This window comes from Sciurus vulgaris (genome assembly GCF_902686455.1).
Source record: "Sciurus vulgaris genome assembly, chromosome: 11".
In the NCBI taxonomy this organism is placed as follows: Eukaryota; Metazoa; Chordata; class Mammalia; order Rodentia; family Sciuridae; genus Sciurus; species Sciurus vulgaris.
In genome coordinates, this window is record NC_136472.1 from 9,116,029 (window position 1) to 9,143,829 (window position 27,801).

At 54.7% G+C, this 27,801-nt stretch overlaps 1 protein-coding gene and 1 long non-coding RNA gene across 6 annotated transcripts; one reads left to right on the plus strand and one right to left on the minus strand.

Annotated features, from left to right (window-relative positions):
- Nucleotides 1-2,013: 2,013 nt before the first annotated feature.
- SLC22A11 (solute carrier family 22 member 11) lies at nt 2,014-15,613 on the minus strand. Of its 4 annotated transcripts, none has more exons than XM_079104061.1 (10): nt 14,764-15,613; nt 13,753-13,856; nt 11,401-11,555; nt 11,154-11,322; nt 10,438-10,561; nt 7,764-7,874; nt 5,847-6,061; nt 4,566-4,674; nt 3,757-3,960; nt 2,014-3,192 (listed from the first exon to the last, which is right to left on the minus strand). In XM_079104061.1, exons 1-10 carry the CDS (start codon nt 15,154-15,156, stop codon nt 2,899-2,901), a joined length of 1,878 nt encoding a protein of 625 aa, XP_078960187.1. In that variant the 5' UTR covers nt 15,157-15,613; the 3' UTR covers nt 2,014-2,898. The 4 variants fall into 4 exon arrangements, with proteins under 4 accessions (XP_078960187.1, XP_078960188.1, XP_078960189.1 ...); XM_079104063.1 differs by having other exon boundaries at nt 2,996-3,192; nt 7,759-7,874; nt 14,764-15,612; XM_079104062.1 differs by lacking the exon at nt 3,757-3,960.
- Nucleotides 15,614-23,567: 7,954 nt separating this feature from the next.
- Nucleotides 23,568-27,510, plus strand: LOC306640803. Of its 2 annotated transcripts, none has more exons than XR_013757917.1 (3): nt 23,568-24,721; nt 24,814-25,195; nt 27,167-27,510. It is a non-coding gene; the product is annotated as an uncharacterized lncRNA (long non-coding RNA). The 2 variants fall into 2 exon arrangements; XR_013757918.1 differs by lacking the exon at nt 27,167-27,510 and having other exon boundaries at nt 23,568-24,215; nt 24,641-24,721; nt 24,814-25,440.
- The last annotated feature ends 291 nt before the right edge of the window (nt 27,511-27,801 follow it).

Sequence of the window (27,801 nt, forward strand, 5' to 3'; positions counted from 1 at the left end):
TGTGTTTAAGAATGTTTGCCATACCCCAAATTGCTAAGATTTTCTCCCCAAATTTTTAATAGTTTTAATATTTATACTTAAGCCTAAGAGACGGTTAATTTGGGATGTGGTGTGAATCAGTTCGAGTCCCCCCTTGTTCTCTCTGTCCTTTTCACATATGGCCACCCAGTGTTTGAGAGTCGTTTGTTGAAAAGATCATCCTTTCCTCGTTTATTTGATTTGGACTCGATTGGAAAATCAGTTCACCGTATATGCCTGTCTGCTTCTGGCCTCTCTTGAATAAGCCTTTTTGGTGCTGGGCTTCAACCCAGGGCTGCTCTGGCTAGGTGAACTCCTTTACTGACATACCTCCTCTGCCCTTGATTTCTTTTTTTTTTCCCCCCAAAATGATTTTGGGCCGATCTAGGTTCTTTGCATTTACATATAAAAGTTAGGATGTGCCTGTCGAAATATACAAAATAGTCTGCTGGCATTTTGGTTGGGATTTCTTCCCATCTGTAAATTGTGGAGAATGGACGTTCTGATAACAGATTTTTCCAGTCCCTGGCCAGGCCCACCTCCAGACCCTTTAACTCCTCTCGGCAATGTTGTGTAGTTCTAGTTTCTGGGATGTGCCTTTCTTTTGTTGAATTTGTCCCTCCCCCCGCCCCCAGCTGTGGTTAAATGGTATTGTAGTGATAGATTCCACTTCTGATAGTTACTAGTTTACAGAAAAACAATAGATTTTCATATATTGGCTATAGATCCTGCAACCTTGTTAAGCTCATTCTAGCAAAATTTTTGTGGATTTCTTAGGATTTTTTTCTATATAGACACCTGTGTCACCCTGCAGATACAGACAGTTTTGTCTTCCTGTGGAATTTGTCTGCCTTTTATTCCATTTCTTATTGTGTTCACTAGGCCAGTGTTGACAGAGGTGGTGAGAGTGGACCGCCCAGCCTCGTTCCTGATCTCACATTCAGCCTTAAGTATGAGGTTCCCAGCGGGGCGTGGTGGCGCATGCCTGGAATCCCAGCTACTCACGAGGCTGAGATAGGAGGATCGCAAGTTCAAGGCCAGCCTGGGCAACTTAGTAAGATGCTGCCTCCCGCCCACAAAAAAATGGTGGGCGCTGGGATGTGACTCAGTGGTAGAGCATTTGCCTGGCACATGTGAGGCCCTGGGCTCAATGACCTGTTCTACCAAAAAAGAAAGAAAGAAAAGAAATAGCGATGTTACCTCTAGGGCAGCAGGATGCCACAGACATCCTTTCTAAGGCTGAGGAAGTTTCCTCTCATGCCTATTTGCTGAGTATTGTGTATCAGAAATGGATTTTGAATTTTGTCAAATATTGTTTGTGCATCTATTGAACATTTTTCAAAGTCTGTTAATAATTTAGTTTGTTAACCTTGATTTTCAAATGCTTAACCCACTTTTGTATTCCTGGAATAAAGTCCACTTGGTTGTAATGTCCTTTCTTCAGTACATCATTAGATTCAACTTGCTAACTGTTGAATTCTTGTGTCTCTGCCATGCTCAGTGGCAGAGTGCTCGCCCTGCATGTGTGAGTTCTTTTTACCCCCGGAACTGAAAAAATAAATAAATAAATAAAAGAAAGAGATATTCTTTAAGCTAGAATGAGCTTAACAAGGTTGCAGGATCTATAGCCAATATATGATGTTTGTGTCTGTGTCCATAAAAGATGTTGGTTTATAGTTTTCTTGTAGTCTTTTTCTGGTTTTGGCATTAGGGTGATACTAGTCTAACAGAATGAGTTGGAAGTGTTACCTCTTTTTCAATTTTTTGGAAGATTTGTGTAGAGTTACTATTCTTATTATTTAAAAAAATTTTTTTGTAGTTGTAGATGGATAGCATGCCTTTATTTATTTATTGTTATGTGGTGCTGAGGATGGAACCCAGTGCCTCCCATGTGTTAGGGAATATCTCCACACTGACCTATAGCCCCTGCCTCTGAGTTACTATTATTTTTTGCTGAAATGTTTGACAGAATTCACTAGTGGAACCATCCAGGACTGGAGTTTTCTCCATGAGAAAGTTTTAATCATAAATATAATTTCTTTAATAGATTCAGGGGTAACAAGGTTACATATTCCTCTGAAGTGAGCTTTCAAGAAATTTGTGAGTTTCACCTAAGTGGTTGAATCTGTTGGTAAAATATTTCTCATAACAGTCTCTTATTATCATTTTAAAGTCTGTAGGATTTGCTTTTCCTCTTGTGGTAACGGGCATCTTTCCTCTTTTTTTCCTCATGGTTGTAGCTAGAGGTTTAAACGTTCTATTGATTTTCTTAAAGAACCAACTTTAGGTTTCATTGACTTCATTATTTTTCTATTTCTCCTATTTGTTATTTTCTTCTGCTTAATTTAGGTTGAATCAACTTTGTTTTATTTTTCTAGTTTCTTAAACATTGTGATTTCTTCTTTGACCATGAGTTATTTTGAATTGTGTTATAGTTTGAAGAGACTTTCTGGCCCAAGAACATCCTTCGTGGAATGTGAAGCCTTTAGATTTTACTGTGTGTGAGATCATGTTGGGGACTCGCAGGGGCTGGCAGGAAGCCCTGTTGGTGGGGAGACGGGTGACCTGCATTATGCATCACTGGAAGGTTTTAAGCAGAGAGGGGATTTGGTTTGAATTGTGTTTCTAAATGAGCATGTGACTGTGTATGGAGGCCCATGCTGATGCCAGGGACCAGTCTGGGGACCAGAGATGATGGCATGGACCGAGGTGGTAGCCACAGAGAAGGAGAAGTGATGGATCTGGAGCTCTGAGGAGGTTAAGTCAATTGGTCTGTGTGCCTTGGAGTGAGAGACGTCCCTCCTTACTGAGGGGATCAAGGGCTGTTTCTGTCATCTCTACCCAGTGGGTTCAGTTCCCTGCCACCTGCAAACAGGCCAATCACATCCTCCTGCAGGAATCAGGAGCCCACCCTCTCTGTAAGGCAACACCGCTGAGTGAGTGCGTGAAGGTGTGGACATGGCAGGGGAAGGGAGAGGACCCATGTCGTTCATGGGGCAGGCCGAGGCAGCCAGGCTGGGTGTGGCCACCTGGCTTCCACCCTCGGACGGGAGAAGAGGCAACTCTGTCCCCAGAGGTTTTGGGCCAAAGGGCTCCGCACGGGCAGATTTCTAGAGCCAGGTGCTTTCTAGAGTGACCACCTCTTGCTGGACGACCCTGGCTGCAGCTGATGCCCTAGAATAATCCAAACAGAGAGGAGAGACATGGGGTGAAGCAGCTGCAGGCTCAGAGGGCGGAACTGGGGCTCGGGTCAGGGAGTGCGAGGGCTTTTCCTCTCCTGTGTTTCCAAACCTAGGACGATGCCTGAAACACAGTAGGCATGGGACATCAGTGAGTTCAGGCAAACCTGAATAAAGGCCTGCCTCCTGCCCCTCAGCCAGGAGCCCCCCGGGTATGCTGCAGAAACTCCTTCTGTCTGGCTCCTCGGCAGGGAGATCAGATGGGATGTCTGTGGCTCTGGGAAGACGCCATTTTGAGAGGTAGGGAGCTGGGACTGGAGGTGGGTGGAGGAACCAGGCTGGGCACATTTTCTGTTTTTTGTCAAAGCCCAATTTACAAACTGGGCCTGTGTCGCCTGCCTATCCAGGACCCCGTGGCTCCGTCACCTCATCTCCCCCAACCTGCTTTTCTACCTGTAAGCGGGAATGGCCCTGTTGCCCGCCCCACGGGTGTTTGCAGTGATGAACCTCAGCAGGCCTCCACCCAGTCCCTTCCCCAGGGTGGCCACGGGTCACTCACTGACTCTCCAGGTCCTGGATAGTGTCGGGGAGTGGCAGTCCCTGGGTCTCCGGGAGGAAGAACAGAAGCAGGCTGGAAGCTATGGGGATGACCCCGTAGGAGAGGGGAGGCAGCAGGGGCAGCGCCTGGTGGGCCATCCTGACCAGGGGGCCCATCATGGCTCCCAGGCGGCCTACTGACTGCAGGAAGCCTTCTGCTGTCATCCTGTGGGGAAGGCCAGGCCCACGTCACGGCTGCCATTGCGGCGGGAGGTCCCTTTGGCTGGGCCCAGGGATGCCGGGAGGAAGGCGGGGCTGCAGAGTTGCCTCCTCCTGGCCTCTGAGAGGCTGCCTCCTCCTCAGCCCGCTGGATGTCCCCATCTGGCCCTTTAGGCAGCTCCTCAGGCCTGCCACTTCTTTAGGTGATGGGGGAGGCCACTGAGCTCCCAGCTCAGGTGTTCCCACGATGGCAACAGACCCAGTAAATATTCATCCAAAACCAGTTCAGGAGGGAAAGGATGAGGGAGAACAGCGCACTAGGGGCCGCACCGGGAGGCCGCTCCCGCCTCGGCCCAGCCAGTCTGTCACCCCAGCCCCGGCCTAGCCCACTGTCAATCGTGGGGTGGTGCCGGCTCCAGACACGCGTCCTGCCTCGTGTTTCCTGCAGCCTTGGCTCTGCCGAGGTGACTCGAGGAGGGCAGCCCTATGCCAGGATGCCCCACGGCCTCCTGTATCTGGCGGGCCGTCCTGGCCCTGGCTTTGGACCCCTGAGTCCCTACCCACTGGCCCTCCAGGGGTCCCTTGCGCCCGACCCTAACCCTGACGGCCTACCGCAGGGACGTTGGGAAGAGCTCTGTCCTGTAGACGGTGAGGGTGGTGAAGTTCATCCCAAAGCATCCTTTCCCCAGCACAGCAAAGGCCAAGCGCAGGGTCTGCAGATCTGCGCAGAGGAAGAGGTGGCAGTGGGGTCTACACGAGAGGTACCCCAAGGGCCACTGCCGGAGCAGAGCGGCCGGATTCTCCTGCCAGCTCCTGGCGGGGCTGATGGCGGGGCTGGCCACCCAGGGCCAGGAGGTGACAGGGCAGAATGAAATAGCCTGGCCGTGGGCTACGCCTCAGAAAGGCTGGACCTGGGAACAGCTCTGGGGGCAGCTTGCTGTGTAGGAGAGGCCACGAGAAGCCAGGCCCACAGCAGGTCGTGGGTGGGCCAGGGGCCCAGAAGCCGTCTCCCTGCCTCAGCCTGTCTGTGGGCACCAGAAGCCCTGGCAGGAAGTCTAGGTCTGGCTTCTCTCTGCAAGGGTCTGGGCCTCCACGGCCTCCCACCCCCAGCCCTTGGTATGAAGTCTCCTGTGGCAGAGCCCTTGACCAGCAGGTGTGGGGCCCTGGGTTTTATCCCCAGCACCAAAGGCAAAGAAGGAAAATCTTATTGACAGTCAAGTGAGGTTCCCACGGAAAGGCCTTGTGTTTTTGAATGTGTTGTCAGAACACTACATGTCACTTAGCATGCGGGCTCAGGCTTTGGCCTGCTGGGTGGGGCACAGTCTCCTGCCTCCTGGCTGCGGCCACCACAGGACACATGGCCTGCCCACTGCCCCCAGTCTCCAGCCCTGAGCAGTGAGGAGACTGGAGATTTTAGGGCTTTACAGCCTCATTCAGAGAGAAGAGAGTAAGATGGGGCCCTTGGCAGCCTCCCCAGATCCCTGCACATGACCGACGTGCTGCTTTAACAAGAGAGAAGTACGCGTGTGCACACCCATGTGGACACACGCGCTCACACAGACTCACCGTGCACACTCTCAGAGCTCAGCACCTTCTCTGCCTCAGTTTGAGCAACCAGCCTCTACCCAGGCTCTGTCTCTCGCTAGCTGAGTGACCTTGGGCACCTGCTGGGCCTCTCTGAACCCCAATTTCCTCCTCAAGAAAATGGGCAGGGCCAGCTGGGGACACTGGACTCCTGAGCCAAGCAACAAAGGTGGCAATGGTCACAGACTGGCCAGAGCTGGCGCCCAGTAGACTGGCCATAGACACATGCCTCTCTGGGGCTGGGGGAGGGGAGGTGGCCAGATGGCCAGTGCAGTGGGGTGAGCGGGGAAGCGGGTCCCCAGGCCTTACCTTGTGGCACCAGCACGTTGGCCAGGATGGCAAAGCCAGCCAGGACCTGGGACCCTGCCAAGGTTTTGCGGCGGCCAAGGAACTTGAGCCAGAGGACGGTGGTGCCCCGGCCCAGGAAGTCCACGGCTCCAAAGAGGGCCTGCAGGAGGAAGATGTCCCTGCCGAGGCTCTGCAGGTCCAGGACCAGTCCGTAGTAGGAGAAGTACAGGGAGAAGCTGCAGGGCAGAGCCAGAGGTCGGTCCTGGCCCACAGATGAGAGGGACCCTCACCCACGAGTCACCTCCCAATCAACCCTCGAGGTCTGCTTGTCAGAGCGTGTCACGGCCAGAGTCCTGAAAAGCTTGTCCAGTGCAGGCCATATCCGCCAGGGCAGACGCGTCCCAGAAAGGCACAGGGAGGCATCTGTTCCCCACACGGGCAAGGGGGCAACAGGCTGTGCCGTGCCCCTTGGACTTGCTGGCCACTGAGCAGCTGGATGACCTGATGCTCTCTTGGTGGTCCCAAGACCACTCTCAGCAGTCTCAGGGGTCAAGCTGTGCTGCCCTTTCCGTGCCCGCCTAGTTGCTCTGGCTTAGTTTCCAGAAGCCGGTCACACGGTCAGATGCTACATCCTCCAGGTCTTGAAAGAGAAGACACTTGCAGGGTGGGGCCCCAAGAGACTTTGCAGCCCAGGCTCCTCTGGAACAGAAAGCCCATTTCCCAGCCCTCAGGGCTGGAAGAATGACCCGGAAGGGCCACCAGCCCCTGAGTCCTAGGCCCCCGCCCACTTCCTCCTCTTCAGAGGGCTCCTGGTGGTGGCCCACCCCCAGGCTCCCGGGCGTCTGAACTTCACCTGAGTTTCCACCCTCTGGAGATGGGACTTAGATTTACAAGGGGCCCAAGGTGAAATTAATCTTGGCTCCTTTTAAAATCTGTCCCCATCCTCCTTAACCTGGCTCTTGTCTTCTGGCCCTGCTGCTCAGCTAAGAAAAGACCACGAAGCCAGCAGAGCTCAGGGTTCATGAAGTCTACGCAAGTGTCACTAGAGGCCAGGTTGACGGGCCCGAAGTGGCCAGGACACTCAGGGATCCAGAACCTTCTGTGGTAACAGCTGGGTTAACAGTTGAAACCCCGAGAAGATTGGGGCATCGAAGCCTCTGTCTGAATAATGTGGCCCCTGGGGAGACTGAGGCGCCTGGAGGGGTTTTGCGGGGTGGGGGGAAATGGTCCTGGATGTTGGCTTCCTCCTAATTTATCAGAAAAAAATTAAGCTAAAAATAAACCATTTTAAAAGGCATTTGATCCTATTCTTTGTTCAGAGGTGGCAAATATTTGCTGAAATAACTCATATGTGGTTAAATATAGCATAAAATAAACTTTTTTCCTGATCTTCAGTCTTATTTCAAAATAAAGTTCTAATCAAACCTGATCCTCATTCTTAATAAGCCCTTGGACATCACTTTGACTGAATTTAAGGGACTTCTGCAGGTCCCAGGCAGCCCTGGGCCCCAGGTGGGGCCCCCTTGGCGTCGGGTCTGGTGGCGAAAGAGACCAGGACCAGGGAGGCAGCTCGGTCTGGGTTCCAGCGCCAGTTCCATCATCTTGGGTGGGTTACCGAGCCCTCTGGCCTCCACGTTCCCCATCTGTGAAGTGGGGTACCACGAAGGGGAGGGGATGCCTAGCCTGGTCACACTCTGTGGGTGCAACTGCCGGGATAAGTCTCCAAGGCTGACGGGCAGGCTCTGTGGCCCCTGGCTGCAGCCTGACCAGGCTGGCTTCCCCACACCAGCCTCTGGGCCCCTCCCACCCTCTCCTGCTTGCCAGGTCTCTGGCCTCCTGGGCACTCCGGTGAGGCCGGAGGACACTGTACTGCCTGGACACCAGCCCATATGTCCCTGTCCTATCTCTGGGGGACGGGACCAGGACAGCGTACGTCACCATCAGCAAGGCACATGTCCTCCAGCGGAGCATTGGCACGCGGAACAGGTCCAGCACTGACCCACGGTCCTCTGCAGAGACCACCTCTTCTTCCATGCTAGACATTAGCACCTCCGGGGAGAACGGGGCACAGTGATGTTGGGACAATGGCCCTGCCCTGCTTCCATGCCTAGAGTGGTGCCCAGGGGGTGGGGGATGGGGAGATGACCTTGGCTTCTGGACGCTGCTGTGGGGCAGAGAATCTTCCCTCTGGACCCTGGCTTGTTCACAGGACTGGGCCACCTTCCTGAGCCAAGGAGGGGCCTTGTGTCCCAGCTCTGGCAAGCTCTGACGTCCACCTGCAGCCCTCATGGCTGGCGCCAGGGCAGGCTTGCTCCTCAGTGCTCCCCAAGTGCCCACCCAGTCCTCCTGCTCCTCGGGTCCTGCCTGCCCCGTGTTTAGCTCAATCCCACCACTACCTCCTCCTCAAAGACTTCCCCAGTCCTCCCGCCCCCAAGCAGCTCTGGGTTCCTCTAGTCTCTGGCAGCATGTTCTCCATCTGACTCCTGCTTTGTGGAAAGAGGTGCCTTTAAATAAGCACAACCTGTTTCCCCAAATACATTAAGAAGTTCCAGGAGGCAGGTGTGCAACCCTTGTGGGCAGGTGGTGGGTACTACAGGTGATAATGAGGGTGTTGTAGTTTTTGGTGGTGGTGTGGATAGTGATGATGGTGATGATGGTGACTGAGGTGGTGATGGTGGTGATGGTGGTGATGGTGATGGTGGTGATGGTGGTGATGGTGATGGTGATGGTGATGGTGGTGATGGTGGTGATGGTGGTGATGGTGATGTGGTGATGGTGGTGATGGTGGTGATGGTGATGATGGTGATGGTGGTGATGGTGGTGATGGTGGTGATGGTGATGATGGTGATGGTGGTGATGGTGGTGATGGTGGTGATGGTGATGGTGGTGATGGTGGTGATGGTGATGGTGATGGTGATGGTGGTGATGGTGGTGATGGTGGTGATGGTGATGATGGTGATGGTGGTGATGGTGGTGATGGTGGTGATGGTGATGGTGGTGATGGTGGTGATGGTGATGGTGGTGATGGTGATGGTGATGGTGGTGATGGTGATGGTGGTGATGGTGGTGGTGATGGTGATGGTGGTGATGGTGGTGATGGTGGTGGTGATGGTGGTGATGGTGGTGGTGGTGGTGATGGTGGTGATGGTGGTGATGGTGATGGTGGTGATGGTGATGGTGATGGTGGTGATGGTGATGGGTGGTGATGGTGGTGGTGATGGTGATGGTGGTGATGGTGGTGATGGTGGTGGTGATGGTGGTGATGGTGGTGGTGGTGGTGATGGTGGTGGTGATGTGGTGATGGTGATGGTGGTGATGGTGGTGATGGTGGTGATGGTGGTGATGGTGATGATGGTGATGGTGGTGATGGTGGTGTGGTGGTGATGGTGGTGGTGGTGGTGGTGGTGGTGGTGATGGTGGTGATTGGTGATGGTGATGGTGTGGTGGTGGTGATGGTGATGGTGGTGATGGTGGATGTGGTGGTGGTGATGGTGTGATGGTGGGGTGATGGTGATGGTGGTGATGTGGTGATGGTGGGGATGGTGATGGTGGTGGTGGTGGTGCTGGTGATGGTGGTGATAGTGGTGATGGTGGTGATGGTGAGGTGATGGTGATGGTGGTGATGGTGATGGTGGTGATGGTGATGGTGGTGATGGTGGGGGTGATGGTGATGGTGGTGATGGTGGTGATGGTGGTGGTGATGGCTGGTGATGGTGGTGATGGTGGTGATGGTGGTGATGGTGATGGTGGTGATGGTGGTGATGGTGGTGATGGTGATGGTGGTGATGTGATGGATGGTGGTGGTGGTGATGGTGATGGTGGTGATGGTGGTGATGGTGGTGATGGTGATGGTGATGGTGGCGATGGTGATGGTGGTGATGGTGATGGTGATGGTGGTGATGGTGATGGTGGTGATGGTGGTGGTGATGGTGATGGTGGTGATGGTGGTGATGGTGGTGGTGATGGTGGTGATGGTGGTGGTGGTGGTGATGGTGGTGGTGATGGTGGTGATGGTGGTGATGGTGGTGATGGTGAGGGTGATGGTGGTGATGATGGTGATGGTGGTGATGGTGGTGATGGTGATGGTGGTGATGGTGATGGTGATGGTGGTGATGGTGGTGGTGATGGTGATGGTGGGTGATGGTGGTGGTGATGGTGGTGATGGTGGTGATGGTGGTGATGGTGGTGGTGATGGTGGTGATGGTGGTGATGGTGGTGGTGATGGTGATGGTGGTGATGGTGGTGATGGTGGTGGTGATGGTGGTGATGGTGGTGATGGTGGTGATGGTGATGGTGATGGTGGTGGTGATGGTGATGGTGATGGTGGTGATGGTGGTGATGGTGGTGATGGTGATGATGGTGGTGGTGATGGTGATGGTGGTGATGGTGGTGATGGTGATGATGGTGGTGGTGATGGTAATGGTGGTGATGGTGGTGATGGTGATTGCGTGGTTATGGTGATGGGGATGATGGTCAGCCATGCTGTTGTTGGAATAGGTGGTCATGTTGGGGAAATGGTAGTGGATGGTGGTGATAAGACAGGGAACACCTCAGTGAATGTCCTTTCCCAGGTCGAGTCTCATACTGTGGGTCACAAACAGCAGCATCTCACCTCTATGGTCAGCGTCTTTTTGGCTTCCTTGTGGCCATTTATCCTGGCTACTTTTTTGAGTTCCCGAAGTGCTTGCTCTGTTCTGCCCCTGATAATCAGCCATCGGGCAGATTCTGGTAGCCACCTGTTAAAGAAGCTGGTGCTTTGGTTGGGACTTTACTGTCCTTTAGCACACTGGGACTCCCTGGGTAGCAGGGAAGGGGCAGTGGGTGCAGGGCCTCTGGCTCAATGGTACCAAAGACAAGGCAACTTTTCCCCTCTTTGGTGCTTCTAGGGCCTGACTGGGAGGTTCAGAATTGAGTCCCCATGCCTGGTCACCCCCAGCTGGCCACCCTGGGTGCCAGGAGCCTTCCCACTTGAGCTGTGCATCTGGCCAGCATACAGGCTGCCTGGGCAGGGGATGACCCTAGAGGCGGCCACCTGTTCAGTGTTTCCAGGGCCACTTCTCTGATACAATGGCCACGTGGTGCTGAGTTTGTTTTTTTAACACATCACCACCTGAGTCAGTGCTGTGCCAGCCAATGCACGTCAGTCAAGCTGCTGGGAACCATAGGCCTCTGGCTGAAACGTCACCAGAGAACTCTGCGTGGCGAATGAGGAGGACCCAGCTCATGTCATTGTCATCTTATGGCTCCCCAAAGATCAGGACCACAGCTAGCCAGGACGGTGGGAGGAAGGGACTCCCTGCCACCCTGGGTCCCCCACATGGCACTGACCAGGACATCAGGGAGATGACAAAGAACGGCACCGACACAGCCAGCTGGAGGTCTTGCCAGTCCCGCAGAGCGAAGGCCAGGCCGGCGAGGGCCATCTGGCCCATGCTGTAGGTGCATCCCAGTACCGTCATGGTGGCAGCCCTCTTGTGGGTGGTGGTCCACTCTACCACTGGGAGGCGATGCAGACACACAGGTCAGCGTGTCCCCTCCCCCACTCCCAGGGCGAGTGCATGCACAGGGGACTCACTCAGTGTTGACAAGGTCAGTATGACGCCGGCTATCCCGAAGGCGGCCAGGAACCTGAGGCTGCAGTAGGTGAGGAAATTCGGGGAGAAGATGGTGCTGGTGCTGGCCACGGCCACCTGCAGACAGCACCAGCTCAGCATCTGCTTCCGCCCGAACCTGTTGGGGACACAAGTGAGCAGGGCCTGAAGGATGTGGACACGCGGCGAGTGCTGGCCTGTGAGGGCCCCATGAGGTCAGGGGACTGTGTGGCTCCTTCCTGAAGCTTCCAGGGCTTCTGGGAGTCCACAGGGAGGGCTGTTATCCACATGCCAGGAGCCACGCTCTCAGGGGCAGTGTGGCCTGGAGGTCAAGAGCAGGGGCTTTGGCGTCAGATGTGCCTGACTTTGAGTCCAGCTCTGTCCTTCCTGGGTGACCTTGGGCACACGTTGGGATGTTCACAACGACACACCTCATGGGCTTGTTGTGAAAATCAAAACCCTGAGCAAGGGGGCTGTGGAGCAAGGAGGCCAAGCGCGGTGACCTTGGGCAAGCCAGCTCCATCCTCACCTGCCCATGGGGACAGGGAGTCCCATGAGACCAGGCGGCCCCCTCATCCCGGTGCCCACGCGCGCTGTCCTCCAGGCCAGCTCAGCCCCTATGTGACGTGCGCGTTGATCAGGTGGGGAAGGGACAGATGTTGGTCTAGCACGTCTGCACGGTGACCAGGAGCTGTGGGACCCAGGCTCACCAGGGGACCCACAGATCAATCACAGTTTGGCTTCCAGGATGGAGCGATGCATCCTGGAATGGATTCCCTGAACATGCAACCTGGACCAGACCCTGGTGCCTGGGCCTGGCCCTGCTCAGGATCATACGGCATGGTGGTGAGAGCATTGTGGGCTCCCCAGGGACAAGAAGGCGCCCGGTGGGGTGGGCCGTTTTCTGGGACGGAGTGTGGTGGGTGGGCGGGCGTGGGGGGTTAGGTGTGCGCTGCCTCCTGGGCTCCTCAATGGAGGGCAAGTTGGGTGTCGGCACCAGGCGCCTGGCACAGAGGGTGCAGTGAGACCTCGCCGTGGCTGTCCACCTAGAGGGACAGGCCGAGCCCCCGGCAGGTGGAAGGCAAACCGGGAGTGTGGATGTTCTGGAAGCTTAGAGAAGGAGGACGTCAGGGAGAGCTCTTCTTCTCAGCCTCAGGTCTGAGTGTAAACGTGACCTGGTCAGAGGAGTCTCCAGTCCATCTGCTACTCTGCCCAGCCCCTGGCCGGCCCCTCCTGCTGTTCTCCTGTGGCGGCCATTCCTTTCTGTGTCCTGGGTGGGCTGAGCGCCTAGCAGCAGGCCCTTGGCTCCTCCTCCCCACCGCCCTTTCCCCGCCCATCTCTCCTGGCCCCATGTGATATGTCCAGGGAAGGCCTTGGGACTAGAGGACAAAGGGGCAGAAGAGAGGTTGGTGGGAGGTGAGGGCACTTGGTGGCAGAGGGGGGAGGGGAGTGGCCACAGGGAGCAGGCCTGTGGCTGGCTGGCGGGGCAGTGTGAGGAGCCCGGCCAGGGTCTAGGGACACCCAGGCAGGGGAGGAAATGAGGAGGCACAAGGAAGAGGAGGCCTGGAGGGGCCAGGGTGGCCAGCAGCTGCGAGGGGCAGGGACCTCCAGGCAGAGCTGGCCTCCCACCCACAGGAGCCAGGAGCACATGGGCTCAGACATGGCCAGCGTTGCCTGAGCAAGGAGAGCAGCATAAAGACCCCATCTCAGGACACGCAGGATGACGCCATGGGCTGGGAGTGAGGGGCAGGACCTGGCGACCTCAGAGGCGTGGGAACAACCCAACCTGGCCTGCAGGTCCCCAGACCCCAGCCTTCATCCACCTCCCAGGCCTGTGTGACACATGACATGGCCCTGACCACTCAGGGCCAACCCTGGCACAAAACCGACACCCTCTGTCTGTCGAGCTGCCCTCAGGCCTCTGCTCAGACCCTGCTTCCTCCGGGAAGCCCTCCAGCCCCTGGGATGGGTTGATCCCATGGGCCATGCCCGCATTTTGGTTTCAATACATGCGGTGTGCCTGGAGTTCAGAAAAAGAGAGGCCTGTTTCTCTCAGAAGACTGTGGGCTCCTGGGAGCAGGGCCCGTGGCATATAGAAGCTGCTCAGTAAAGCTGGGCACAGTGGCTGAAGGTCCACTTCTCACTGACAGGCTAACTTAGCATTGAGGTTCAGATGACAGGTTCTTGGGAGTCTCTCCCTGCAGCTCAGGACACAGGACAGATCTAGGAGCCCCCTTTCTTAGGGAACACGGACTTTCCTCTGGTACCTCTGTGCCTTCGGCCCCCACATTCTGTGATTCTGTTTTGAGGGAGCCCAGAGGGGAGGAGACACTCACCGGCAGGAAAGGAGGCCCCAGATGAAGGATCCCACCAGGATCCCGGCCATGTAGATGGACTGTCCCACGGGCTTTAGGGCCTGGGAGCTGCACACCAGGTCCCACTGGAAGAGGAGGAGGTCCCTGGTCAGCCAGGTCTTCAGGATCCACCCACCCACCCATGAGTCCCTAGGTTCCTGGTGGCAGGCCATGGCATGGGAGACGGGTCGGCTGGCAGTGGGCCTCGACGCTGCAGGGAAGCCCAGCTGCATAATGACATGTTCCTCACAGCTTCGCTCGCTAAGTAGAGGCCATAAGAGGACCCACCCCGCAAGACTGTGGGGAGGCTGGGACGAGGGACAAGATTGGGAACAGTGCCTGCCACCCAAAAGCTGCAGGGTGAGGGTCTGCTCTGCTGGCATTCTGGGTTGAAATGCTGCCCGAGCCACCTGGACACCTGCAGAGGCCTCCTTGTCCATCTGTAACCCCCTCCCGGGTCCAAACGAGGGTCACCACAGGTAGCCAGGAAATATGTGTCAAGTGATAAAAACTTCTCTTGGCCAAACCTTCGTCAGGTTCCTGAACCTTCTCCTAGGCCTATCTGGGAACTTCCTGTACTATCCGATTTTAGCGAAAAAGCCACTAAGTCAGTGGAGCAAGAATGGCTGCCCTCGGTATCCAGCAGGTTCTTCAGGCTCCACTGCCCTGCCTGCCCCGTGCTATCTGGTGGTCCCGGCCTGACGCGGCAAGTTTCCATCCACTGGTTCCCCGAGTCCCCGACTACAAATCGCCCATTTGTACTTGGACGGAGCCCAATCTCTGAGGCCACTGTCGCGGTCCCTGTACCTATCATGGCGGTCCTGGGTAAAGTCTTCCTTCTTGCACTTTAACAGAGAACACCGAATAGTTCTTTCACATGAAGGAGCAGCTTATCCTGTACCATCAGCGACGCAGGCTACTGGGTCCTCAGTTATTGACGGGCGGCTGTCACGGGAGGTGAGCTCAGCAGGCTGGTGCAGGGGAGTGCCTTACCTTGGTCACAATGGTGGAGGTGAAGGTGCTGTGGTCATAGACCCAGCCGTCCACACATGGCTCTGTGGCGGCCTCGCTCCAGTTGGCGGCCGTGGCGTTGGGGGCCAGGAGCTGCCACTGTGGCTGGCGGAAGCGGAGACACTGGTGTGGCTGCTGGCTGGGGCCCGGTGGGAAGGAGACGGTCAGGAGGGCCACAAGGCTGAGGTTTGCGGGGGTCTCGGAGCCACTGTCCAGGGTGCGGGCCCAGCAGCGGTGGTCCGGGATGGCGGCTGAGAAGTTCTCTATCAGCATCTGGGAAGGTATCCAGACGGCCAGGAGAAGCAGGGTGAAGACCTGCAGGGCCTGGAAGAGGCCCATGCCCCCAGTCCTCTCCAGAAGCTCCTCAAAGGCCATGGCAGAGCCGATCCTGCTGGTCAGTGGACAGGTGAGTACCTGACCTGCGGTTTGGGACCAGCTGCAAATGCAAGACCCAGCCCCCTTGCCCTGCCAGGTCAGGGAGGGACAGCGGTCCTGGAACTAGTTGAGCCAGTCCAGAGAGGCTCTGGAATGCTGGGGGAATTCCTCCTTATCCTCTTTCCCGCAGCGACCACTTGGATGTCTCCACACTCCACGGAGGGGACCTGAGGGGAGAGCCCCCACTGTCCCCAGCTGCCTGGGACGTTGGCTCCAGCTGCCCCACCGTTGGGACTAGGGAGGGCTGAGCCACCTCTGGGTTCTCAAGCACCAGAGGGAAAAGCCAAGTAGATTAATAATAATAGCTTTTAAAAAGATGTGAAGCTGTGGTGTTACTGAAGCACGGTTGCGGAGGAACCTCTCCCGGACTCGCTGGGCTGGTTAAAGTTTAACCCCAGTGTGGGCTCCAGGTTCAGGTATAAGGAGAGGGGTGCAGTCACGGTCGCTGGTCCAATGATCTCGTCTCTGCCTTGACCCTTTCCAACCAATGCATGTGGCCCTCCCAACCAGGAGAGCACTGACTTGGCCTGAACCCGTCCCCAAGCCAGCTCAGTTGCTAAAGGCAGCGGTGAGGCCCCGGAACAGGCTTCCTGAGCTGGGGAGGAGGCAGTGGGCACAGGGCTGGCCGCCCAGCTGGCGGGAGGGCTCAGGCCTGGCTCTCCTCCTGCTCCATGTGCACCTCCTACCAGGTGGCTGGGAGACCAGCTCAGGCACGCTATTTGGGGAAGCTTCTATTCTGAGGTTGCAGATGCTGCAGTTAGACTGTATGCTCCCCTGAGTGGGGGACCATGCCTGCCATTTCCTGGCACTCTTGGCAGCCCCCTGGGGGCCGGAGCTGAGCAGGCGCAAGGTTAGGGAGTACACCAAGTCCTGCTGCTGACCCATCGTCCACGGTCAGCCCAGCTTCCAGGAGGGGTGAAGCCAGCGAGCCCTACACCAACAGCTCCCCCAGGGCTGCGCCTCGTAGTGACAGCTGCTCCTGGCACCCAAGGTGGGCTGCATGCTCATGCCTAGTGCCCTCATGCACTCCTTATAAAGTCCCAGGAGATAAATGGTGCTAAGTCCCTCAAATAAGAAAACTGAGTCTTGGGGAGGGCAGGTAACTTGCCTCAGGTCACCTAGCAGAGTCTAAATTCAAAACAGATCCCAAAGCCTGAGCTCTCCCTGATGCCCCTGGACAGCTGCCTTGTGCCCTCCAGCCTATCGTGGAACATATCCTAGCTGTGAGCTGGAATACAGGATTTGGGTCAGAATTAGGGCCAGCCCCCAAGTCACCTCCCAGGTGTGAGAGGAAGGCAGCTGAGTCAGTTCCAGAGAGAAGTTGAGAAGTGCCGAAAGTGTGGGTGAGGTGTGGGTGGGTGTCTAGACCCTGGACTTCTGAGAATCTCCCCAGAGGGCGTGGGGAACTCAGCCAAGATGGCTGCCAGCCAGGAAGCCCGGGAGTCCAGATCCTAGGCCTGAATTGCAAAGCCAGGGTTCCTTCCTTACTCTGCCTCTCTGGGCAGGAACACATTCTGAATTTTAAAATAGCAAATGGAGAGAGAACCCAGTCAAACTAAAGCACAGGAGGTTGCAGAAGAGGAGCTAATTGGGCCTAGCCACAGCCTTGACTATCCAAAGGCCCAGCCTCCCATGCAAACACCTGTACTTCCTCCCTGTGTTCTACCTGGAAGGCCTGGACCCTGGACGGAACCCTGAATCCCCTCTCCAGCTCCGGATTTCCAGTCCCTGCAATGGAGTGTGGCTGAGCTGGTGTCTGCACACCTGAGTTTGTGCCAGGACCCGCAGACAGCTCGAAAATGCACAGGAGAGGCTGGGTCCCAGGGGCTCCATTTAAAAATAAGCCCTGGGGGATTGTGCTGCCCCCAGACGTGGGCCTCACTCCGAGCGTCTCTGGCCACAGGGGGCTGCTCAAATCAGGGAGTCATTTCCCTTTCTTCTTCCTTCTTCCATATGCTTTTAGTGTTTTTTTTTTTTTTTTTCCTTTCCTGCCCTTTGCCTGTCACAGACACCCCTAGGCTTTGCTGACAGCAGAAGGTCAATCCTCCCGGATTTGCCAGAAGGCTCCCGGAATCTCCAACTGACTTTCCCTTTCCAGGCCAAGGAATTTTTAATATTTATTTATTTATTTTCTTTCTTTCTTTTTTTTTTTGTTCCTTTCTGGGACTGCAGGGGACAGGGCTTGGTGCAGCTGCTCCGCCACCTGGTGGTCCCACCTGGCACTGCAACACTTCAAAGAACAGGCTCACCCTGGCCTTTGGTGCCCATCCCCCAAGGGTACACCCCCTGGGGGAGAAGGAGGCTTGGGGAGGAATGTAAGAAGCCTAAGATTATGTCACTAAGCCCTCCAGGGTGTCTCATTAAATTAATTTGGGTAAAGGGAGCTCCTGTTACTTAGAACCAGAATTGCCAGTGGGGTTGACTTCCTAGCACAGGGTTCCTTCAAATAAACCCCAAACCAGGCTGGCTGCCAAAGGACCTTAGGCAGTTCACGTCCCTTCTCTACACTCCAGTGTCTTTATCTCTAAGATGGAGTCTTCTGCTCCCAAGTAGTAAGATTAAAATAAAATGAAATAAATATTAGTTATGAGCCAGACATGGAGGCACATGCCTCCAGTGGCTGGGGAGGCTGAGGCAGGAGGATCACAGGGCTGAAGCCCAACCTCAGCAATTTAGCAAGACTGTAAGCAACCCAGTGAGACCCTTCTCAATATAAAATATAAAAAGGGCTGGGGATGTGGGTCATTGGTTATGGGCCCCTGGGTTCAATCCCTGGCATGCCCCTCCCCAAATTAGTCATGATCACCCCATGATTACCACCATCACCACCACCATCACCACCATCACCATCACCACCACCACCATCACCATCATCACCACCACCATCACCACCACCACCATCACCATCACCACCACCACCATCACCATCATCACCACCACCATCACCACCATCACCATCATCACCACCACCACCATCACCATCACCACCACCACCATCACCATCACCATCACCACCACCACCATCACCATCATCACCACCACCATCACCACCATCACCATCACCACCACCACCACCACCATCACCACCATCACCATCACCACCATCACCACCACCATCACCACCACCACCATCACCACCACCACCATCACCATCACCACCACCACCATCACCATCATCACCACCACCATCACCACCACCACCACCACGATCACCACCACCACCACCACCATCACCACCACCACCATCACCATCATCACCACCACCATCACCACCACCACCATCACCATCATCACCACCACCATCACCACCATCACCACCACCACCATCACCATCACCACCACCACCATCACCATCATCACCACCACCATCACCACCATCACCATCACCACCACCACCACCACCATCACCACCATCACCATCATCACCATCACCACCATCACCATCACCATCACCACCATCACCACCACCATCAACACCATCACCACCACCACCCACCATCACCACCACCACCATCACCATCACCATCACCACCATCACCACCACCACCATCACCACCACCATCGCCACCATCACCACCATCACTATCACCACCATCACCACATCACTATCACCATCACCACCATCACCACCACCACCATCACCACCATCACCACCACCACCACCATCACCACCATCACCACCATCACCATCACCACCATCACCACCATCACCATCACCACCATCACCACCACCACCACCATCACCACCATCACTATCACCACCATCACCACCATCACCATCACCACCATCACCACATCACTATCACCATCACCACCATCACCACCATCACCATCACCACCATCACCACCATCACCACCACCATCACCACCATCACCACCATCACCATCACCACCACCACCACCATCACCATCACCATCACCACCATCACCATCATCACCACCACCATCACCACCATCACCATCACCACCACCATCACCACCATCACCACCATCACCATCACCACCATCACCACCACCATCACCACCATCACCACATCACCACCACCATCACCACCATCACCACCATCACCATCACCATCACCACCACCACCACCATCACCATCACCATCACCATCACCATCACCATCACCATCACCATCACCATTGCAATTAACCCATTGTTCTTCCTTTTTTCCCCTCCCAGTTGAAGCCACAGTGTTTCAGATGCAACCGGGGTGCCAGGGGGGTCCTTGTGTGGCTCCTCCCTGTAGCCCCGGCAGAACCTGGCCAGCAGGCGGGGCTCTTCCCTAGGCGCACACTGTGGCTCTCTAGGGAGAGAGTCTCGCTGCATTTTCCACAGCGCCTGTGAGAAGGTGCCCGATGATCCCACCGAAGGCAGAGAAACGGTACCATAAAACGTCAGGTCATCTTCCCGTTCTGGAGAGCGGGCCTCAGCCCACTGGGCAGGAGCTACTGATGGGCCATGAGAAGGACAAACTCGAATATTCCCGCTCAGTCCTTTGCCCCTCCCGAGGGCCAGCACTTTGGGAGTGTGTCCTGAAGACACAGGCTAGGTCCCTGCCTTCTTCCGTTTGAGTCCTCTTCGGGCCACAGCCGCAGCAGCGAGGTCTCTGGACGCTTGGTGTTACAAAAGCTCACCTCTGCAAGCCTTCCTGGATTTACCCACATTCTTCTTTGAGGGGAAGAGAATAGAGGGAGTCTCCTTAACTCAGTTCTCCCGTCCTTTCTTCCTTCTTTCCTCCCTCCCTCCCTTCCTTCCTCCCTCCCTCCCTCCCTCCCTTCCCTCCCTCCCTCCCTCCCTCCCTCCCTCCCTCCCTTCCTTCCTCCCTCCCTCCCTCCCTCCCTCCCTTCCTTCCTTCCTTCCTTCCTTTTTTCTGTGCTGGTGTTGGAGCCGAGGGCCTCACCCAGCCCCAGGTCACGGAGCCCAGCCCTCTCCCACCCCAGGCGCACGTGGGAAAAACCACACTCTCAGGTAAAGAGTGAAAGGAAAACCCCTTTCTTCCACCCCGGCCCCAGTCGTCCCATGCCCCGAGGAACCCACGTGAACACTTTTTTCTTTTTAATGTATTCAGAAATACGTTCACATAAATTATTATAATTAGTCATTCCAATTAAGACGCACAGCAACAATCCCAGTGCTCCCAAGGTGTGTAAAATGACGAGTAAAATCCTGTTTCCCGACCGCCCCAGGCCCTGCCACCTATGGAGCATATTCTTCCAGAACCATCTTAATGAATTTTCAAATGTAGGCATAAACCTTTAAAAGTATTGAATAGATGGTAAATTCACGTAGTTCAGAAACAGAAAACATTTTTTTAAAAAAAGATGTCCAGTAAAAAGTCTCTGTCCCGTCCCAGCAGCCAAACCACCCGGCATGCTCATCCACCCCCAGGTAGCCGATTTTAGTTCCCCGCGTCCCTTCAGAGTTTCTTTCTGAAAATACACGCAGGGTCAATGCGTGTTCTCATTTTACTTCTTTTTACACAAAAGGGAGTTTTACACGCTGCATTTGCTTTCCCAGCAGTTTCCGTGGGTGCTGTCCATGGACATCCCTTTGGTATTTTACAACTGCGTTATTTAACTGGTCTCCTGTTGGTGGCCATTGGATTGTGTTAGAAAGCTTATTTTACAGGTAGGTACAGACCAGTGACTTTGCACTCATGCTATTTTGAATGTATGCTGGCACCTCTGTAGGATAAGATTCCAGAAGGGGGCTTGGGCCCTGGAGGGCTAAGTGGGCAGTTGCTCTGAAAAGCAGCCTCCCAGGGACATGCCCTTTAATACTGTCCCCTACTCCCTGCCAAAGAGAACTGTTACCACACTTGAGGGGCTTCCCCAGGACCACAGGTGAAATGCGATACCTCAGAGCCGGGCGTGGTGGCACCTACTGTAATCCCAGCAGCTTGGGAGGCTGAGGCAGGAGGATGGCAAGTTCAAAGACAGCCTCAGCAACTTCGCAAGCCTCTGTCTCTCAATAAAATATTTTAAAAAGGGCTGGAGATGGGGCTCGGTGGTTAAGCCCCCTTGGGTTCAATCCCTTGTACCAAAAAAAAAAAAAAAAAAAGGATACTACGTGGTAGCTTATTTTGCATTTTTCTTTAGAGTGAGGAATCTTTTAATATATTTAAGATGCATTTGTATTTCTTTTCCTATGAACTGACATCGTTTGCCTATTTTTCCGTTGTGACAAGCCCTTTATAGATTGGGGAGGTTGGCTCTTTGCCTATGACATAAGTTTCACGTTTTTTCCCAATTTGCTTTGATAGCGTGTCTTCGTTATTGTTATTTTTTGGGCGCGTAGAATTCTTTTGTAATTGAATTCATCAACTTCTTCTGCTTTGACTTTCGGATTTCGAGTCATAATTAGAAAGGCCCTCCCCACTTCGGGGGATGAAGGAATTCTTTCAGGGTGTGTTTTTCTTTCATCAACAACGGTTGTTGAATTTGTCACCTGCCTTTCACACCTGTGGAGTTGCCCGTGTGACTTTCCTTCTGTGGATGCGACGCATTCTCTGCCGATTTCCTGGGGTGGAGCCGACTTTCATTCCAGGAACGAATCCACGTGCGGCCGGATCCTGGAGCTTTGTTGAGGTGTTCCCGCGGATCTTTGCATCACCGATGTTCACAGGTAAGATTGGCCTATAGTTTCCTTCCTTCGTTTCTTGGCAAAATCTTCCTGCGGTTTTGATATCAGGGCTGCACTCACTCCCTTGAGGAGCTGGTGGGTCCTCCTGCCCCGCCTCCATTTAGGTGAGGGAGGCCCTTCCTCTCCTCCTGCCTGGGCTGCTGTTCTGTAGCCCACGGTGGCTGGACCAGCTGGCCTGGGGCTGGATGCAGAAGGCTGAGGACCAGGGTCTCAGAGCCTTGGGGACTGGGGTCAGGGATGCAGGGAGGGCTGGGCTGCGCTTTGCCGCGGTTGTTCTCCTCTCCGGGTGCACCCTGTCATGGTGAGCCCATCTGAGCTTTGACCAGATGTGGGAGCCACAGCACCCGCGTACAGGAGAGTCCCCAGCCTCTGCAGCGGGGTCCTGCCGGCCACGCGGTTCACCCTTGGCTGGTTTTCTTTGGCTTATTTCCTTCACGTGTGGGGAAGAAGGGCCTTCTTGGCTGAGGCCGCTCTCAGCTCCGACGGCAGACACCCCAGGGCTTTCTCTGGCTGCAGAAGCTCAGAGGATCTACTTGGAGCTGACCAGAAATGTTGTGGAATTAATGCCCCCAAAGAAGCCCTCAACCTGTGATGGAGAGCCCAGAGGGTCAACTCCCGGCTCCTCGGCCCAGCTGCGCGCGATGGGAGCACACTCCATTCCATGCCCTTGGCTGGCTCCCTGTCTCCAGTTGCCCCAGAGCCTCCTGATCAACTCTGAAGAAAACCAGGTGCCCTCGGATCTCTTTTGGAGTCTAGGTGGTGGGTCCGGACCATCTTTCCTAGGGTGCGACGGCTGGTTCACAGCAGCCCCTGCAACTGCGTACCAGCCCAGGCACGGCTGGGACCTGCTCGGGACAACCACGGAGGTGGGCCACTGATGGGACATTGAGGCTCAGAGGAGTTAAATGGCTCACAAAATCCCAAAGGTGCCACAACAGGGAGGTGACGAAAACTCAGGCAGCGCGACCGACACTCAGCCCCCTCCAGGATGTCTGCGGCCTGAGGGTTCCCCTTTGCAGGCACCCCAGGTGGGAGACTAGACAGCAGGGTCCTGAGAGGTGTCCCTCCATCATGCTGCAGAAGCGCGAGGTTGAGAGAGGGGACGTGCTTGCCCCGGGGTGGGGTGGGACCAATCCAGGTGCACCCCCTGGAGTCGAGTGTTCTCTCAGTGCTGCCTGAGGACCACCCTACAGTTCAGGGCACTGGGTCCCTTCTGGCTCCTGCTGAATGGTGGCTCCAAGTGATCCTTGTCCAGACCCTGTGAATGGACCATATTTGGTAAAAGGGTCTTTGCAGATGTGAGTAATGATCTCCAGCGGAGCTCATCCTGATCCTGGGTCATCCTGGTCAAACCCAGTGATGTGTGTCACAGAGACTCAGAGGAGCAAGGGAGGCGGTGACAGGAGCCAGAGGTTGGAGAGACGCAGCCACCTGCCAAGAAACACAGGGATTCATGGGAAATGGGATGCAGGAAGGGGCCCGGGGCCCTGGGAGGGAGGGGCTCCGCCGTCCCTTGAGTTTGGACTGGTGGTGTCCAGGTCTGCGAGACAATGGGCGGCCACCCAGGCGTGGGCATTCGCTGCCACAGCCCCGGGAAGCCATCAGAGCCTTTTTTTTTGGTGCTGGGGATAGAACCCAGGGCCTTGTGCTCACAAGGCAAGCGCTCTGCCGACTGAGCCATCTCCCCAGCCCCATCAGGGCCTTTTATTCCACTTAGTTCTTGAACTCGTTTTCTCACAAAATCCCGACCACTTACTGTAAGCGCAAAGGGACGGGAGGCAGATCTCACGGGTTCAGAGAAGCCTTCATTACTCCGTGGACTCGGGCGCGGTTGGGGCCCATTTTCGGGATGGGGAAAATGGCTGTCAGTTATAGAGGGAATTTTGGTCTTATAGGGTACAATGAGGATGATGTAACCATTGGAAGCCATGCACGTGCGGTTTTGAGGGTCAGGGGCTGGTTGAACAGGTTAAAACCAGATCCGAGGATGAGCATTCAACTCTTGCCTATTGTCATTCAGGACAAATGTGCCAAGGGGGAAGGTCAAAGTTTAGGGCCTAGCATTCCGTCTCCGCCCCTTTCCTTTAGGAAAGAATGCACCGGGCCAGGTTTAAATGTTTGGCCAATTTCCTCTCCTTCCTCCCGAGCCACACTGTCCCTCCATTTTTCTTGGGGACCTGTCTTGTAGGGATATTGTTTTCCATAACCCTTCACTTACCAAGACTCAGCTCTCAAAGACTAGGAAAGAATCCATCACTGCTTCAGCTCCACGCACACATTAAACGCCTCCCAGGTGCCGGGCCCCAGGCGGAGCCCCGGAGACCCTAGGTGAATCTGCAAGCAGGAGAACCAGGTGAAGCCATTACACCACGCCGACAGTGCCGCGTCAGCCCGACCCAACATACAGGGGACGGAGGTGGAGGCATTACTGGGGGCTCAGGGAGGAGGGGAGAGGGCACAGGTGTGATAGCGGAGAGGGCGAAGGCAGATGAACCCCACGTGCATGTCCTGAGGCTGGGCCAGGAGAGATGGGAGAAGTGGGGCTGAGCACCAGGGGCTGTCGGGTTGGTGGGCGGCACGAGGAACAGGGAGACCACTGAGGTCTTGTCAGCCCAGTATCAGGTCCAAACTGCAGAGAGGAGCCAGGATGGCAAGGAGGCTGAGAAGCAGATACATTTTAAAGATGTGAATGAATGTGAGCTATTCCCCCACCTCCCGGGGACATGCAGCCCTGGAAGTCCCTCTGGAACAGGTTTTTATAAGGCCCCTCTCCTGGAGACCCCATGCAGACACAGAATTTCAGAACTTCGAAGCCTCTCTTTGGTGAGGGGGCAGATCCCGACTTCCGGTCCCTCTGGAGTAAGTTTGTCCTGGTCACATGTTGGATTAACCTGTAAGCCCATTAACCACAGTCCAAACCTCTTTGCCATCTCACACTTTTTTCCTGACAGGGAACTCCCTGGTTGGGGATGATTTTCCCATCTTGGTCTCTAAGGAGGCCCACGCCAGCCCTGGCCCCTGGCCAATGTCACAGCCAGTAGAGGGTGACTCTCCAACTGCCTAGGAGCTTTCACCTCGACCTGGAGTGAACTGAGGGGCCAGTCACGTGGCAGCGAACACTGCTGACTCATTTGACCCCAGAGACAGCTGAGTTCCAGGAAATCCACCGTGTGTGCTCCGTGCAATGGACTTCATTACAATCCCCAAACTTTGAGGAACAAATGGGCCACTATGAGACCTCATCTGACCCTGGCCCTCACCTTGGAATGATTCAGCCCTGAAGAGGGGTGTCCCTGCCCAGACCCACATGCTGATGAGCTGTGCACTGTTCAGGTAAACCACACCCACACCTCCCCTCTGGGCGGCTTGAGCCCGAGGCAAAGGGGGCCTTGGTGGGAACCTGGTGACATGAGCCAAGGGACACAGGAGACCTGAGGCTCTGGTCCCAGGTCCCCTGAGCCTTGCTACCTGGTTTCCCAGGGCCATGGGGTGGGCCTGGGGCTCAATTCCTCATTGATCTCTTCTTCCCCAAATCCAAGTGGACCAAGGAAGGAAATCAGGGGGAAACTCCAACTCAGGGAAGGGAGCTGAGAAAAGGCGGACTAGGCAAGGATACGCACAGATGCAAAGACGCAGCCCGGGGGCGAGAGCCACAGACCCAGAGGCCACACCCATGCAGAGGGGACAGAGAGCCCAAGAGCCACAGCCCTCCCTGGAAGATGAAAGCCCGGGGAGAGGGTGGGGTGGGGGCAGGCCAAAGGCACTGGGTGACTACTACGGGGGGCTTGTGCAGGTCAGCCGTGTCCCCACGCTTAGCTCTAAAGTGGTTGATCACCCAGAGTTAAAGGTCCAAGGACAGTTAAATGAGTTTCCCGGCTGGTTGCGGGGACCAGATAACCAGGGCAGCACTTGCGTGGTGTGATTTGTTCGCCAAAGCTATGTGTTGGAAACTTAATCCCCAAATTCATGTGAGTCTGGAGATGGGCTTTGGGGAGATAATCAGGTAAGATGAGGTCACAAGGCGTGGCCCCGTGATGGCACTAGCAGCTTTATAGGAAGAGGAGGACAGACCCGAGCGCCTGCTCTGCTCATGTGATGTCCAGTGCCATGTCATGATGCAGCAAGAAGACCCTCGCCAGAGGCCAGCACCTTGCTACTGGACTTCTTGGCCTCCAAACTGTAAAAAACAAATTCCTTTTCTTTAAAAATTACCCAGTCAATGCCATTCTGTTTCAAAAACAACAACAACAACAAAAAGGGGCTAAGACAGTGTCCTAGGCATTTTAAGGGTCCTACAGGGAAATGGAGTCTTTTACTCAGTCTTTTATCACAAATTCCTCCTGGCCGCAGGCCTCTCGCTCAGTTACCATGGCCAGGTCTCTCCCAGCCAGAGCTGTCACTCATGGCTAGCCCATTAGGCCTGAGGGACACTCCAGAAACTGACAATTTTGCCCATACCCTCTTCATTTTCAAATGTGTATGGGCAACCAAAAAACACTGCCCAAATAAGGAATTCCAGAGCACTAAAGGAGAAACACCAGATGCCACAAGCAGAAGAACCAACTTAGGAGGTCTGTGAAGTAACGCAGTAAGCAGAAGAAAAAGGCCAAATAACTATCATTTATATTTTCGGAGAAATCCAGTAGGGCATCTAGTTTTTAAATAACAGACTCCTGTTATTTAAAATTATAAACATGCCTGACAAATTCTGAAACCATCAATTCGTGGGTCTAATAACAAGGTGGGTCCAATATCCTAGATGTTCAAAACAAAGAGGTCTCCCAGAGCACGGTGCCAAAAGACACAGACAGGTGCAAGACGGGGAAGCTGGCATGTAAGTCAGAGAAGGCAGATTGGAATGACAGAAAAAATAAGAAAATAACTCTACGTAGAAGAAGATGGGAATGTTAAGATTGCAAGGTCCCAATCATGACCGAGCAGGGCTGATCAGAAGTTGACACATGCCTGGTGAAAGATCTGGGCTCCAAGAGCAGAGGCAGGTTTGTGTATTGAGTGTCCATCACGACTCTGGCAACTTCCCTGTGGCCTTGGCCTTCTTTCATCCATCCATTCATGATCTCAATCGGCTAGTCTTTATCAGGATCTGACCTCACAAAGCACAGTCTAGGGGGCAACAGACCAGAGAACAGTCAGCCACAGAGTAGCGGCACAGCACGGGGCTCAGAACAAGGGCTGTGGAGCCAGACTGCCCGGGTTAGACTCTGGTTACTCTCAGCAGGCAGCCACTTCTCTGTGCTTCGTTTTCTTCCACGTGAAATGTACCAGGTGGTTTCTTCGTCATAGGTGGTTGCAAAGACGTAAGGAAAGCACTTAGGACAGCAACTGGCACACAGGCAGACCTCGGGGACACAGCATTTCCTTTCCAGACTGCTACAATAAAGAGAATGGTCGTAATAAAGGGAGTCACATGAGTGCTTTGGTTTCCCGGCGCATGTAAAAGTTGTGTTTCTCCTCTACTGTGGTCTGTTAAGCGTGCAATAGCATTATGTCTTTAAAAATGTGCAGACCTTAATTAAAAAACACTGAATTGCTAAAAAATGCTAATGATCATCTGAGCTGTTGGAAAAATGGCGCTCCCAGACCGGCTTGATGCGGAATTGCCACAAACCTTCAATTTGTAAAAAAAAAAAAAAAAAAAAAAAAAAAAAGCTGTGTCTGCAAAGCACGACAGAGAAATGCAATAAAATACTTCTGTCTGTGAACAGTCGACAAGTCTGGAAGACGGTGAATGCTGAGGATCCAGGATCCAGGAGTGTAGGAGGCCTGGGCCTCCTCCAGGGCTCCTGGGACCTGAGGGTGGGGAGCCGCCCAGCCAGGCCCGGACACAACGTGGTGGAAGAAGCCTTCAGACCTGCACCAGCGCCACCTCTCTGGGCCAGGGCCTTGGCTGTCTGCTTGGCTCGTGAGAGGTACATCAG

Coding starts and splice junctions, on each gene's coding strand:
- SLC22A11 (XM_079104061.1), bottom strand. CDS start 15,156: ATGGCCTTTGAGGAGCTTCTGGAGAGGACTGGGGGCATGGGCCTCTTC. Junction 11,323..11,400: donor ACTGACCTTGTCAACACTGA/GTGAGTCCCCTG, acceptor ATCGCCTCCCAG/TGGTAGAGTGGACCACCACC. Junction 7,875..10,437: donor AAAAGACGCTGACCATAGAG/GTGAGATGCTGC, acceptor TTCTCCCCGGAG/GTGCTAATGTCTAGCATGGA.